At 38.6% G+C, this 15,282-nt stretch overlaps 1 protein-coding gene across 2 annotated transcripts in view; it reads right to left on the bottom strand.

Annotated features, from left to right (window-relative positions):
• Positions 1-467: 467 nt before the first annotated feature.
• FAM204A (family with sequence similarity 204 member A) overlaps positions 468-15,282 on the bottom strand; it is a 28,897-nt gene continuing 14,082 nt past the window's right edge. The window contains exons 6-8 of one of the 2 annotated variants that reach the window (XM_024985554.2): positions 12,924-13,013; positions 958-1,064; positions 468-651 (exon numbers count right to left, since the gene is read on the bottom strand). In XM_024985554.2, coding sequence (XP_024841322.1) covers positions 600-651; positions 958-1,064; positions 12,924-13,013 — 249 coding nt within the window. In that variant the 3' untranslated portion in view covers positions 468-599. 2 annotated transcript variants of the gene reach the window in all.

Genomic DNA, 15,282 nt, shown 5'->3' on the forward strand with positions numbered 1-15,282 from the left:
ACTGTTAGATTCTGTCCTTTTTTAAAATGGTGTTATTTAACCTGAAGGTACACAAAGATTAATCAATTACCTGTATTATGTTACTATGAAATATCAACTCTACTGCCTACAATAAAGAACCGATAATTACTTTTGTAACATTAAGATAAAGGCATTTGTAAACACAGGATCTTTCTTGCACTTATGACTAATCCATTATACACAAATGCCCATCTTAAAAACAGCTCCAGAGTGAGTGCAGTTACACTGCGTGCAGATAAGGAAGTACAAGGAGCTCACTGGCTATGCTCCAGCAAATGGAGGAAAAGTAAAACTGATTCTATACTGGAGGTCTACATAAATAAATAAATACATCCTATCTTTTTTTTCCCCCTGTATATATGCTTAGATTACTTGCACAAATAACGGGATGGTCCACTTCACTCACTTCAGTGGGATGGACTCTTTAGAAAAAGACTGAAAAACGATTTGATAATCAACTCCCAAATTTTATGCTTATTTTTTCTACTTCCATCAATTTTCTGACAAAATCTTTTTTAGTAAATTGAGCAACTGAAGACTCGAGTGAAGCCTCAAAGGTCTTGAAGAACTCTGGCAAGTCACATATATCCCATGTTGCTTTTGGTTTCCCACCTCTTCTTTGCTTCAAATCTAAAATGAAAAACATGAAAATCTCAATTCATTTCTAAATACTTTACTGAAGTAACATGTTTACTAAGTGCCAAAGTAAAATAAACTTAAAAAAGTTTTCGCACACTCCATCAATTACAAAATAAATATCAAATAGGATGAAGACATGCCTCTATATTTATAATCTGATAAACATGCAGCAAAGATCCAAAGAATAAAATGAATAACATTATGCACAAACTGGATTCACAAAATGTATCACAGGATTTCTGTAATTGCTATGAAGTTGGTAGAATCACTAATTTTAAAAATATTCTTAAAACTCACCCCCAGGCAAGTTTCTTCTTTTTTCGTGCAACCTGTGAATTTTCAGCCTCCTTTTTGGCTTTCACGAAGTTGTGGCAGGCAATAGCTTTGGCAATTTTTACACCAAGCTAAGAATTACAAACGAGAAAAAGTGAAAATAAATATTCTAGCTGATACAAGAATTACAATGATACAGATACTCGAGAATTTGTGGGTAAGAAAGCCAGGTCAACCTTACTTTACACATGCTAAGAATGGAAATTCTTAATGCTTGGGCCTCTAAAACCGCCAAAGTACCACCACAAATGCAAAAATGCAGTCCCTTTTCTCCTCTGCTCCCTCAGCCAGCCCTTTACCCTAGCTATGCAAGTCTCCCGGATGGAGCTCCTTCCCACACCAAGGCCCCTCGAGGGCCCACCAGGCCTGTGGATGAAGATCTTGAAGAGCTTTCAGCATTTCAGTAGGACAGACAGGAATTTACCCTGATAAGGCGGCGCAGGCTGACAGAGACATCCAGTGTCTTTGCTTTGGGCTAGAATTATAGCAACTCGGTATGGGCGCATCCGTTATCTCACACTGATCAGAAGCTCGGATTGGCAGTCATAGATGTGATTAATAAAACACGGGAAAGCTAATTACTACTTGATAAACACACTTTGTGTGATGGGCAATCGCTTTGCACTCACTGACAGAAAAAAGAATATAAGGGGTGCCAGGAGGCAAAAAGGCGGGGCCCCAGGACCACAGCGTTCCCTGCCAGCAGCCCCCTTCACCCTCCTTCCACTCATCTGCCCCAGTCCTAAAGGTCCCAGCAGAACAAAGCGTCCTCACGGCCCCGCCCCCCAAAACTCCTCTAACTCAACCCAACACCATCTTCGTTTTTGTATTTCTCCAGCCCTTCAGCTTCTACGCCACAGCCTACAGTTCCAACAGTGGACTCTCCATGGCCCTCTGGCCGCAGAGCTGTTCCTCAGTGAGTGTCTCCAGGACAGGCATGGGGCTCTTCTGTTTTTAGTGGGCTCCAATTTTAAAAATGCCCGCCTACATGGAAGGCTCAAAAGTATCTGTTAAAACAACAAAGGCTACAAAAACGTCTTCCTGGTGTTTCTTTCCTTTTCTCTCTCTGACCGCAGCCTACTGCGTTTCAGCAGCCGGCAGACTTGTGTACGAGAGGAAAGGGCCCAGAAGCCACTCTCCGGCCACAGTATCACAGCCCAAGGTTTGGGGACCTGCTTGCCGACAGTGAGGCACGGCCGGCAGTTAGGGGCTCACGTGTAAGGAGAGAAGCTGACCTAGTGAAGTTTGGCTTGCCTGCCACTCCTTTCAGCTCACCTTGGAGGACAGCTTCTTTTTAGGATGAAAGAAATAAGCAGTCATCAAGCACTGTCCAGGGTTTACAAACGAGAACAAAAACAGATCTGATTTTTCAGTCCAGGAAAGAATACACATAAAGAAGGTAAGCAGATGGAAACAATGTGACAGTCAAGCCAGTATGCTGAGGTGGTCGAAACCCAAAGGAAAGCCACTGAAGGAAGGAGGACTTGTGGCTGGGAGCCCACCTGGGACAAGAGACCAAGTCAGAGTCTTCCTGATACCTCAGCCAACACTAGCATCACCACCACTGTCGTCACCATCTTTTCTCACAAGGAGGACATTCGTGCAACCAATATCATGAGGGCACCAATGCATTATTTTGCCAGGCACTGCTGCGGGTGCTGCAGACACGGCTTTGAACAAGAGGGCTGGGGTGGAGGGAGCTAGGGAGAAGGGGCTGTCAGTTACATCTGATGGCTTCAATCCCTGCCCTGTTCTCTTGGCTCTCTTTTCACTTTCAGTTCTTCACCACGGAACAGTTTATTTAAGTCAACTAAGAAAAGGCTAAGAATCAAAGGGCTGTAGCTTCCTCATCGAAGGAGAAAACAAAGCTCAGAAGAATACTGTGGCATCATTCATCATGAAGATGGATTTCCTATTGACTAAAAGCCATCCGTTTGTCATAAATGTAAAAAAAATCAAGTTAGTGCCTGTTGGGTTAGGCTAGTCAAAACTGCAGTATCCGACAAATCTCCAAATCTCACTGGTTGAACTTTTATTTCTGTTTCACTTCACGTCAGCTGTGGACTGGCCAGGCTCTCCATCTGGTGCTGCCAGCATCTCAACACACGGCTTTCAAGTCTCAGTGGCAGAGAAGAGCTGGCTGGAGGGGCTCATACTGGCTCTTCGGTGCTTTAGTCCAGAAGCGCACACAGCATCTCTGCTCACAGCCCTCTGGTCAGAGTACAATTCCACCTGGCGAAGGGGTGCTGGGGGACGCGAGGGGAGTAGGAAGCGCACCTAAGGAGCTGCCTACTATCAGGACACACAGCTCGCCTTCAGTTTAAGAGGTACGCCGGGTCTCCCCACATTCGCGCAGGATAGCCTCCTTCTCTGTCTCCCACCTCCAAAAGGTAAAACACGGAATTCCGTATTTGTCTAATTATATTCCTATTTATTAGACAGCAAATACAAATCTCATATACAATAGCTTTGCTGAGATCACCCCACCTCAGCTAGTTTATCTTCTATTTAAAGTGAGCCTATACTTTTGAGTATGAAACAAAAATGACCTGAAGTATACAGCTGCTATGTACCATTAACAGTGAGACAAAATTATTTCTTGAAACTGTTGTAAATTATGGTGCAGCTTATATTTTTAACTTACTGAAATTTCCCAACATGGGTTTTCTGGATTCGGAGTAGACAAACCAAAGACCATCTCAGTATGTCTGGACCCTGACTGTGGTCATTTGATTCACGTGGAACTCCTTTCAGCATAGTCACAAACTCTTAGAAGGGAGAATTTCTAGCAACATGAAGGCCAAACCCAGCACAATCAGCATCGCAGATAAGACTGAGAGCACACGCACCACGTAAGACACGGAATAAACTTCTTACAAATACTTCATGACAGCGTAAGAAACATGTATTTACATGGGAGGGCTCCATCGATTTGCAGACTGAACAGCGTAAGCGATAGGTACGTAAGCAATACTTTCCAACAGACTTGTTTGTAGGAAAGTCTGTTTTCTAACTGTATTTTGCCTGGGGTTAGGTTCAATGAAATGTTCTTTAACTGATAAACATTAAACAAGCCTGGTCTATGTATTTAACTGAAAGGATCTTTTAGCTTGTAAGGATGATGAAAAGTCCTATCAAGGCTGGGGCCTTTGCATGCTTAAGATGAATGTGTTTTACTTACTCCCAAGGAGAAAAGAAAAAGAACGGAAATATTTGGAAATCTGAAAGGATCATAAGATCTTCTATAGAAAAGACAGTTGAGAAGAAACATGTTTTCCCAGGCAAGAAGACTAAGCCAAGCTCCAGAAGAAAAAGAATACCACGCTATGTTTCAATATTACAAACAAACAGAATAGGTCCCCAAGAATCCCCCTTTCGCTTCTCTAAAAAGAAAAAAAGCATCTTCGGGCCCAATGTAAACATCACAAAAGCCTGGTCAATGGTTTTTATATTAAAAAACGGCTTCGGGTCATCAGATAACTAGAGCAACACCATGTGGGAAGAAATTTTTTTCAAGAATAAAAATATATACAGAATTTCTTCTGTGTGTCGTCAAAGTATCAGCATTTTCCATATAGAACATCCAATATTTTGCTGCATTTTAATTAAGGTGTCTAAACATTATCACAAAGAACTGCAAATTGGTCAGAGCAAGCGGTAAGGAAAATTAAGCTCTAAAGGCTTTTTATCACCATATTTCAGGAACCAAGGGTGTAAAATGTTCTAATTTGGGATATATTAAAAGCCATAAAAGGTCTTTCAGAAAGATTAATGGTACTTTGCTTGGATTTCAGATAAGGGCTTTAGCTGGTTGGGAAAGCAGGGCCCCGGCTGGACCCTTGAGGCGTTCATCTCTACAGCCACTTGGAAGATTTGTAAAAGCGTCTGCATAACCTCAAGCAAATGCACGGCGACACTTTTTTAATTCCTTTCAATTTTACAGGTTGAGCATGTGTAAATCATATTGGGTTGTAAAACAGATATAATGGCACATCGTGTAACATAGTCAAGATTTTTAAAAGACAAACTTGCAAAATAAAGTTAGTTTTTCTCGCTAAACCTTGCCCTGCTAAAGTTTGCTGATAATCATTTAAAGAATCTGATTCAAACAGCTTCATCTAGCATCACTGTAAACTTCTTATTCATTTCATAAAATATTTTACTCATCTTCAAATTACTAGCTTGTAACAGATTTATGAAGTTTCCCTCCCTTTTGCACACTTTCAAGGCACTTATTTAAAAATACCAATTATCATACTTTAACTTTGGAATAATAGGTCTCTATGAAAAATATTTATGCCATTCTCTTTTGTTCTTTAATTAAATGAAAACAGATGTTTTCTGAAGTAAAGCGGAACCATTACTGGAGTACTTAAAGTGTTAAGGTCTTTAATTTTTATATCAGTTTGGTCGACAATTCCTGATTGTCTTTACTCAAGCTCAACATTAATGTCAAGCAAGTTACCTAGGAGACGAAAGAGATCAAAGAGACAAAAACCCCTCCAATGTCTGATTAATCAAGCCTGCAAACAGCTTATTTCTTTTCGCCTGCATGCAAGTATGAAAATGAGATTCTGGGAGCCGAACATTGTGCAGATTTGTTCATTCTTATCAGAACAAAGCCAGCGGCAGCTTATTTCATGGATCATTGGCACTGTCATCAGTGCTACACAGAACGCTGACAGCTCCTCATTTTGAGGCTTGAACAAAATTAGCAAAAAGTCGGCACAAATTAGCCTCTCATCTTTTTGGTAATATGACATTATTCATTTACTTTTTATCCAATTTTTAATTTTTTCCTTGTCAGCTATCCCTTTCTAGTGTCTCTTGCATGGCATCATAAAATGCCTTCTTAAAAACAAGCGGAGAAATAGCCAAAGTTGAAATAACATGCAAAGTTCAAACAGCAAAGAAGAAAAAGCACTTCCAAGGACCAATGATGTTTTATTTTTTTCTTTTTAATAACTTTCAAAACTTTGCAAAATTACTGATGAACAGCTCAGAATACCATGAAGTTAAGTTTTATGAAATCGGTAATATATTTCAATAAACAATATGACGTGGCTAATGTGTTTTATTCAAACCACAGGTTAACATGGCAGGTGCTGCAGTGAATTCAGGATGTCTTCAGTGGGACTGGTACATTTCCACGGACATACCTGAGATGCCGAAGCTCTGAGGACAGCAAATAAGCTACGGCATATCCAGTCATTTAAATACTGACTTTAAATCAAGTCTTCTTCCCTCTGTTAGAAAGAACAGCCTAATTTCACTGTCACCTTAAAACGTGCATGCACAGGTTTCCATGTTTGTGTACTACATATATCTATGTTGTGTGCACAACTGCACAAACACCTGTTATTTAACACCTATTTAACTACAAATCAGTTAAAGCCAAATGGTTTTTACTTCAAGGCATAACCCAACAAACCCTGTTTTTAAAATAGAAGATATATTTGTATAGACATATTACATATATTGTATATTTACATGTATAAATATGTATGATTCACCTTTCCTCAACTCTGATTTCATAGTGAAATAGTTTATGTAACACCTGGTTTAATGATGACTATTAAGGCTTCAAATTATATGTAGATTACAGTAGTCCAAAGGGGGGAGAAAAGACGTTATACTGTTGAAATTACTCCTGGATAGAGACATTTATAATCAAGCAACTTATTCCATTCATAAGGGAAAAAAATTAACCATAAGCTGTTAGATGCTTTACACAGTCCCCATCAGAAAGACAGTTTTTCTTTTTTTTAAAGAACTGTAGTACTGTTTTCAGCAATTTCTTTATCTCTGTTCTTCTAAGTAAGAAAGCTTATTAACAAGCTTTGAACTTAAAATCACATTTACAATAATGTGCCATCAACAGTTTTATAAGCTAATTAGAAAAAGATTAATTAATGACTGGCTGCTAATAAAATGGCAATCATGAAGAAAGAAACCAAGGGTGCTAAGCTTCAACTACCACCAATTAAGAGCTAATTACAAACAAATTATATATGTGTTTTGCTGTGGGCTTTAATTTACTAAAATGGTTTTAATTAAAAGAGAAAACATGCTGATTAATTGAACTGCAGAAAAAATCTACAGTATAAACTGTGCTTTGTCTGTCTCTTTAATTAGACTTGTAACATCTGAAATCTTTTTTTAAGGTTTGTTAAAAGCACCATAAACATAATTAAAAGAGAGCATAAGGAACACCACTCTAGGTGATCACCCAATCATTCCCCAAAGGTTGAAAGAAAACGTCCTCAGTGCAATGAGATCTAAAAAGCACACCTAAAAGCCTGAGAGGAAACCCCATCACTCAGTACCATTTTTATTTTTCTCATATTAAAATGCTCCAACTTCAAGGATGTACACCATTTTTTATAGCAAAGAACGTATCTTTCAGCTTCACGTAAAGGAATTCAACTAGGCCTTCCCTCACCTGGACAGGCAGAGCTTATTTTCCATACATTGTGCTACCTGTTCATCTATATGAAATAACTGAATTACTTTTAAGAACTAAGGAGAACAAGGCTTCAAAGAATTAAAATCACCATTGAAAAGCCCCCCGGACTATGCACAGACTACAAAATGACACAAAGAGGAACGTTTAAATTAAAAAACCACTGAGAAATGACCAAAGTTAATGAAAGTGAGTCATTTCTACATGATCCTTAACGGAGGCACACACCCCTCCCTCCATGGCAGGCAGCCTCCCCAGGTGGCTGATCACCGCCGACCAGCAAGAGCCTGTTCAGTGAGGACTTCTTTGCCCCAGTGTCCCAGATTCCCTCCCAGAGCTAATCAGTGAAATATACTGCAAAGAAAATGGTCCTACACTCTCCTGTCTAATGGAAAGACCAAAAGAAAGTAAAAGTAAGGGGTGGGAGGTAGGGGAGTAAAATTTCAAAGAGGGACATAAAATAAATTTTGCCAGACAGTTGGCAGGCATTAGATGACTCTGAAACAATGTATTCTTCATACACACCCCTGGAATTCACAACACAGGAAATCTCCTTTCTGTAAAATCAAGATGTTAAATGGAGATATTCAATTTTAAATTCTTACTGTGTACCAACAGGTACCACTTAATGTATTTGTGCTTTGTTTACCCTATCTTCAGTGGCTAGAAATCGTAATAATTAAGAAAACAGAAAGCACCTGCTGGCCTTCTTAGAGTCACAGGTTCTAGTGATCAATTCTGGTAACAGCTAATTGGAATATATGTTCAGCTTCATATCTGAACAATAGCCTTACCTCTGGAATCATGGTTGTTAAGAGAGTTCTAAAAGTAGTCACAAAAACAGGAAGAAAATAATTTTGCCCTCTGGATTAGAGAATCAAGAGTTTAGAACCACAAGACCTTCTTCACTATAATATCCATCAACTCAGCTCTTTTTTTTTTTTTTTAATGTGATGCAAGCAAACAACTTTCCTAAAATATCAGAGCTCTGGAAACAGCACTGATGAGAAGCAACTTCAAACTTAACCAGGTTTGGCAGCATCTCTATCTCAAAAATTGAAACAAATGTGTCAGTTCTGAACTCTGGATATGCAAATGCTCCAGGTACTTTGATAGCTACATCTGTCAAAACTGTTCTATTAGGGGAGGTTATGTTGGGGGGAGGCGGGTGAACTGAAGCTCTTATTCCATCAAGACAATGCAGTGTGTACATCGACATGAAATTAATAATCAAAATCAAAGGGTGAATTACAGCCAGAATCCTCTCAAGGAAACTACAGCCCAACAATGAATTGTAATGGAAAAATTCTGAGTGCCAGAACAGGTGCTGTAGCATAGGAAATATTTCTGAGAAATAGTTCTTCCTACACATTAACATAAAATACAAAAACTAATGCCTCAAATGTGTATATATACCCCTCTCCAACAAGAACGCCTTAAGATTTTTCTAGGAAATGGCTCTAAAAATAGAACTTCACCAACAAATTACTAATCTGCCCCAAATTTAGAGAGTATTTAATGTATTTAGCTAGGAAAGAATACAACTCAATCAATTCAAACATTGGTTTTTTAAAAAGACCATTCCTACCTTGCCCTATTTAAATATTAACAAACTATTACTATTTCAACACTATTAACTTCACCTATGTTTTGGAATCCAAAAATCTAAGTAGCCTATTTAAGAAATTTAATAAAGCTAAAATTAGATCTTCAGTTTAATTCATACTGCCAGTGAAATATTTATCATTACCTATAAGAAGAACACTATCAAAGTGAGACACTGTTTTTTATCATTTGTACTTGTGACACCTTGGTTAGATTCTAAATAAATACTGTGTTTAATAGTACAAAAGGCTGAAGTTATAAGTTGGTGCAAAAAGCTTTAAGATATGAAACATTTTATATCATTACTCCAACTGAAGGTTATTGACCTTAGCAAAGACAGCAGATTATAACCAAAATATTTCAGATATGAATATTAATACCTTGCAAATTATTTTTTTTAATTACTATAAGTTACATAAAATAGTTGTAACATTACAACATAAAGTATGTACTGATGTTTTCAAGGAATTAAGTTTAGCTGGTGCTGTCAAAGATCATCCTATTTGAATCACTTACAGAAAAGGTAACCTTCAGGGGCATGAGCTATATACAAAGCTCAAACAAAATTCACTGGCAGCCTCTCCTCCCCACTCATTTTTGCCCTAACATGGCACAGCTATAATTGAAAGCAATATATTTTCTAGTTAATGTAGGTGTGACTCATTCAATGGTAGAAATTCACTGTCTGCTGCCAAACCAAGTTGGTTTTTATGTACAGCAGCCTAACATGAAGATGCCTAGAGACAAAGTCTGTTTTCAAAATGTGAGATTCAACTGAAATGCCGCTTACTTTATTAAATCTAGGCTTAGCACTTCATTTTAAATACTTGTGTCTACAAATTGGTATGATCTGGACTGTAACAAAGTGTGTCAGAAAAGATAAGAACCAAAGGATGGCATTTTTGAGGATCACTATCAATAAATGGAATGTTCTTCCAGTTCAGGCCTGAGGTTAAGAAGCTATAAATGTGCTCAAACGTGTGTGTGAATGTGCATGTGTATGTATACATACATATATAGTCATTTTTTAAGAGCTTTTTTTTTTCAAAGTAGAACATTTTCATCGGTATGACACAAACCCAAGTGTATTTTTCCACTTTTATCTCTCCTCCAAGATTGTTAACAACAAAGAAGGATTTAATCGATAGGATGGACTTTCCCAAAGCAACCACATTACTACATGGCAAAGCCAAATTTGACAGCACAATCTCGGTTTCCAACATGTGAACTTAAGCCATCCCCCACGCCAGATTACACCCATCTTTAATGTCATCATTAACCTAAGGGTATGTGATTCTGGAAAAACACGTGCTTGCTGTGTCATGCTAGTGCACTGACGGCTTTATTTTGACATACCAGTTTATTTTGTTTTGTTCTGTTCTGAGGAACCGTTTTCAAGGCCCATTCTCAGACATGGCTTCTACTTTTGGCTTCACTCTTCCCAATACTGATACTGCCCTGTTGGTTTCACAGGCTTACAAATGTTAAACATCAAAAATTAGTTTCACTTATTACAGTTGGAAAAGGCTTTAAGAACTCTTGAGATCTGTGCCTCTGAGCAAAGGCTTTATCAGCACATCCCACTCACTGCTTCTTGAAAAAAGAAAACGGTACTGATTCAAAACCAGTATACCTGATTTCCAAAAGGACACCCACCATGCATATACACCTTTAATTCATAAAGGGTTTCTGCCCCAAACTTACGATTACTTACTTCTCAAAATCTCGTCTTTCATATCCACAGTGATTGGCACAATGGAGATAAACACGAAAAACTTAAACCTCAAACTAAACTATTTATTCAAGAATTACGTCTCGATTACTTTAGTTATTCTTCCATAGGTGTTTAATTAACATGTAATCAGTATCTCTCCAGTGTCTGTGGCCAGTAAACACTTTCCAGATGTCTTTCCACTTATACAAGGAAAAGAGGAGGGCCCCGATAACTCTTTTTCCTTTTAACCAGAAGTCGTTAACCCCACACTAGATAAATTTTCTTTCACTAGAACAAAGCGTTATGCTGGTATGGAAGTAAAAAGAACTCCTGAGAAAATACTTACTATCTTTACAAATGCTGAAAATGGGGTATATTTTTAAAGCAATCTCATTTGTCATAAAGCGTGACAGGAAAGAATAACCTAAATGGGTATTATTATTTATATAAATGTTATTGTTACTATTATATTATATATTATCATATAATATTATTATAATTATTTATTACTATTATTAAAATGGAAAATACCTAGTCAGTAGTATGCAATTCCCATTTCAAAAATAGCAGTATGACAAATAAAAACACAGAAACAGAAATTCAATACCCTCAAAGGAAACACACAGGTCTGAGGCCTCAGAGGCTCTACCTCTGCTCTCTCTGACACGCAGCCTCCTGCTCACAGGTGACCACTGATGAGACAGACAAGGAGGGACTGAACAAGCAACCCTGGTGGACACGAGGGCCCACGACCCCAGCCCTCCCAGCATACCTTAGGGAAAATATACCCATCACAGAGGGAAACTATATGCCAACTGTCCAGGTTACTGGGAGACTTAACATAGATACATAAGAGATTCTAGAATCCAGTATCTCACTGAAGACAAATTTTAGATATGAGTTGCCAGGTAAAGATGAGAAGTACACTCAAATGTTTTCAAGATCTTAATTATAATAGTAATTGTCTCAAGCTGGAAAACAATCAGCAATGACTGCTAAAATTAGTAGGTAAAGAATAGTGAGAAAAAGAATATTCACAGAGTCTCAAATCATCTCTCACCTCTCTGCGAGATACTTATTAATTTACACAGGGAAGAATGATGTTAGAATAAACCTGGAGACACCACCTTAAGCAAATAATCAAAGGAACATCATCAATAAAGTAGACAAATAGATGCCACATGCATTCTGATATCCTGCACTGAGGATACTTCTGTGATTTTCCCACCAATACATGCACGACATGAATCTAATCATGAGGAAGCGCCAAAGCAAACTTGACAGACATCCTACAAAACCATCAGCTACTCTTCAAAACTACTGCGGTCCTGAGGAACACAGACAGACGGAGGAAACATTCCAGATTAAAGAAGACTAAAAAGACAACAACAAAACTCAGCGTCCAAGACCGGAAAAAAGAATAATTTTCTTTTATTATAAAGGCGATCACTGACATATTTGGCAAATCTAAATAAGGCACACATAAATCAGAAAAGAATGATCAAGCAAATGTTGACTGTTAACATTTCAGGTATCTGAGTGAAGGGCAAACAGAAACTGTTTTACAAATTTTGCAACTTTCTCCCAGAGGGTGCAAGTGAGAATCTTCTGGATGCCTTGGTACTTGGGAAAAGAATATTCAATATACCTATTAGCTTTATACTACAGACTTTAGGTTAAAAAAAAGGCTGAGACTTCTTTAGAGCTGAGGGAACTATTTAGAATATGCAGTAAGAAAGCATTCTGGGGAGAAAGGGTTAGGAACACGCAGAGAGATGTGACCCCAGAACACGCAGCCGCCCTCAGGGAGAGTTAAACTGAGTTAAAGATGAAAATGGAAAAAGAAAGCTAGCCTTTTCAGCACAACTGGCAGACAGAGCTCTGAACTAGATCAAATCTAGAGGCTGAAGATCAACCGTGGGTTATTTCCAGCATTAAGATTTATATAAGAATAATTTATTATCATTAAAGACAAAAATAAAACCCAGTATTTCAAAATAAGTGGGAGATTAAGAGGGAAGAAAATGGACAGAAAAAATCTTAGATCAAATATTTGAACACTGCACTTACTCGTGATCATGCAAAGAACGTACACTCATTTCAGAAGATCTGAAAGCGCAGCAGAGCATCATGGTGGGGCCGACTTACCTCACGAGTAGCTAGCTGGTTGCTGAGTTCCTCGGCCTTCTCAATGTTCCACTCTTCCACAGCTTGGTCTATCCTCTTTTCAAGTCCCGACTAGAAAGAAAAGAAATCTCAAACTCAGAGGCAGGAAAGAAAGGCAAACCCTTGCTAGCAAAGACTATGTCACAGGACCACACCAAACACATTATGTACTTAGACTACTGCGTTCTCACAACGACCACCACTCCTATTTACTGATAAGAAAGTGAATCAGCAATATTAAATGACTTAGCCAGGGTCAGATTAATTGAATTAAGAAGGAGGAGATGCAAATCCACATTTCTGTGATTCTAACGACTATACTTTCCCTTGATAACAATGTTAATAATAGTAAGTTAGAAATTATGGCATACTTATTATATAGCACATCCTTTCTCACTATAAGAAAGCTCATTTAATCCATGTAACAATTTGATGAAATAAAACTGTTATCCTGTTTTGAACACAAAGAAACAGAAGCTTGGACTCATCAATTTATCCAAGTCAAAGTCTGTTAAGTGTTAAGCTATCACATGAATCTATTAACAGATTTGCCCAGAGCCCATATTCTAAACCACCCTTTTCCTCTGCCTTTCTCTACTGCCCATACTTTCATTCACCAGCCCCGCCTAGTCTCTATGGGTACTAAGTTGGATATTAAACACAGGAGGAAAGTTATATTTTACTTTCCTATGGAAATGCTATTTATTAGCTGAAGCTACTTCATGAAGTTATAATTAAAATGTTCATGGGATTACCAACAGACTAGGTAGGATATATCCTATCCTATGAAAAGATACTTGTTAGACTTAAATAACTGAGTTTTAGTTTGTAGAAATAATTACCAAAGAAAATACAAATTTTTTAAAGAGATAGTCTAATATATGTTTCTTAGAAGAAAAGTTTATCCCAATGGCTTATCTAGTGTATCTTCCTCATTTTTGGTTAATAGACTTCTCCCTACTTAACCTAATAAAAGAAGTCCAAGCAATGTCTCTTCCATCAGAGTACTGCTTGATTTTAAGAGAAACTTCACTCCCATGGAGCCTTTGTTGAAACAAGACTTTAAGAATGCCCACGCACAATGTGCCTAAAAAGATTACAGAAGCAAAGACCCAGGAGGCTATCACTGATGACATCTGTGTTAAGTGAAGACTGTTCCTTCTCACAATCCTTCACCCCACCCAGGCCTGGGGGACGATGTGGTTTTTCCCTTGCTCTGGACTGGAGCTTCAGAGTGTCATTCAGTAGCCTCTCAGAGGCTCTGAGCCCAGGCCATGCTGCTCGACTGTCCTTTTTCCACCCTGGTCTTGTGATCATCCACCAGTCTCCAGAAATTTCTCTTTTTTGTATTGCTGCAGAATTCCTCTCTTGATGATCCAAACAACATCCTTGGACTCACTCTTCCAACATCCTTCATCTTCAGGGGCCACTAAATAACAGCCCCCACCCCCACCCCAAACCTACACTCAAAGCCAGGGACTCTACAAGTGTGGTCTATGTTCCAGGTCAAGTCTGCAAATGATGCCAGTCTGTGAACTGAGCTTGTGCCAGAATGCAAATCAACTACATGACTATGTATAGGTTTGCCTAGGTGATTTTTTATTAGAAGAGGATGGGTAAGGGATGATGAGGACAATCAGACTTCTTCAAAGAAAGAAGGCGTATACAGACTTCTTCAAAGAAAGAAGGCGTATACTGGGTTACACTCAGGCACAGTTCATTATCTCCCGAAACCTTTGAATACTCTTGCTCTAGGCCACATAAGAGCTTCACAATCTAGAATTCTCTCCAAACACAAGATTCTGCCTTTCCACTTACCTCAAGTCCTCAGAGAAAGTGAACCTGTCGGGGCTTCATTTGGACCCCATACTCTAGCACCATCATATTTATTCTCACAGTCCTTCAGCCCCTTCCTGAGTCTCCCCTCCTCCCTTCGGGCCTGCAACTCATGAATAACTTTTCAAACTAGACTCTAAGCCTGAAGTTCTCAAAGTTCGAGTCTGAACCAGCAGCATCGGCACTATTTGAGAACTTGTTAAAAATTCAAATTTGAATCAGAAAACTCTGGGGGTGAGGCCTAGAAATCCATCAACTTAACTCCCTTTGGTTACCATGGAGACACAGCTTACAGTGAAAGTCCCCAAAATGGAAAACAAGAACATTCCCCTTTTCTGGAAACATATGAACTGCTGAGCTGATTGGTGTAATTTTCACTGAAAAATAAATGAGCTAAAATTACAAATCTCTCTACTATCGACGAACTCCCATTCCCCGAGCCATTCCAACCAGCCTCTAATATAGTGGGAAGAGCACTGGGCCAGAAGTCAGAGAAGGTGATCAC

The sequence above is a fragment of the Bos taurus genome, chromosome 26 (assembly GCF_002263795.3).
Source record: "Bos taurus isolate L1 Dominette 01449 registration number 42190680 breed Hereford chromosome 26, ARS-UCD2.0, whole genome shotgun sequence".
Taxonomy (NCBI): Eukaryota; Metazoa; Chordata; class Mammalia; order Artiodactyla; family Bovidae; genus Bos; species Bos taurus.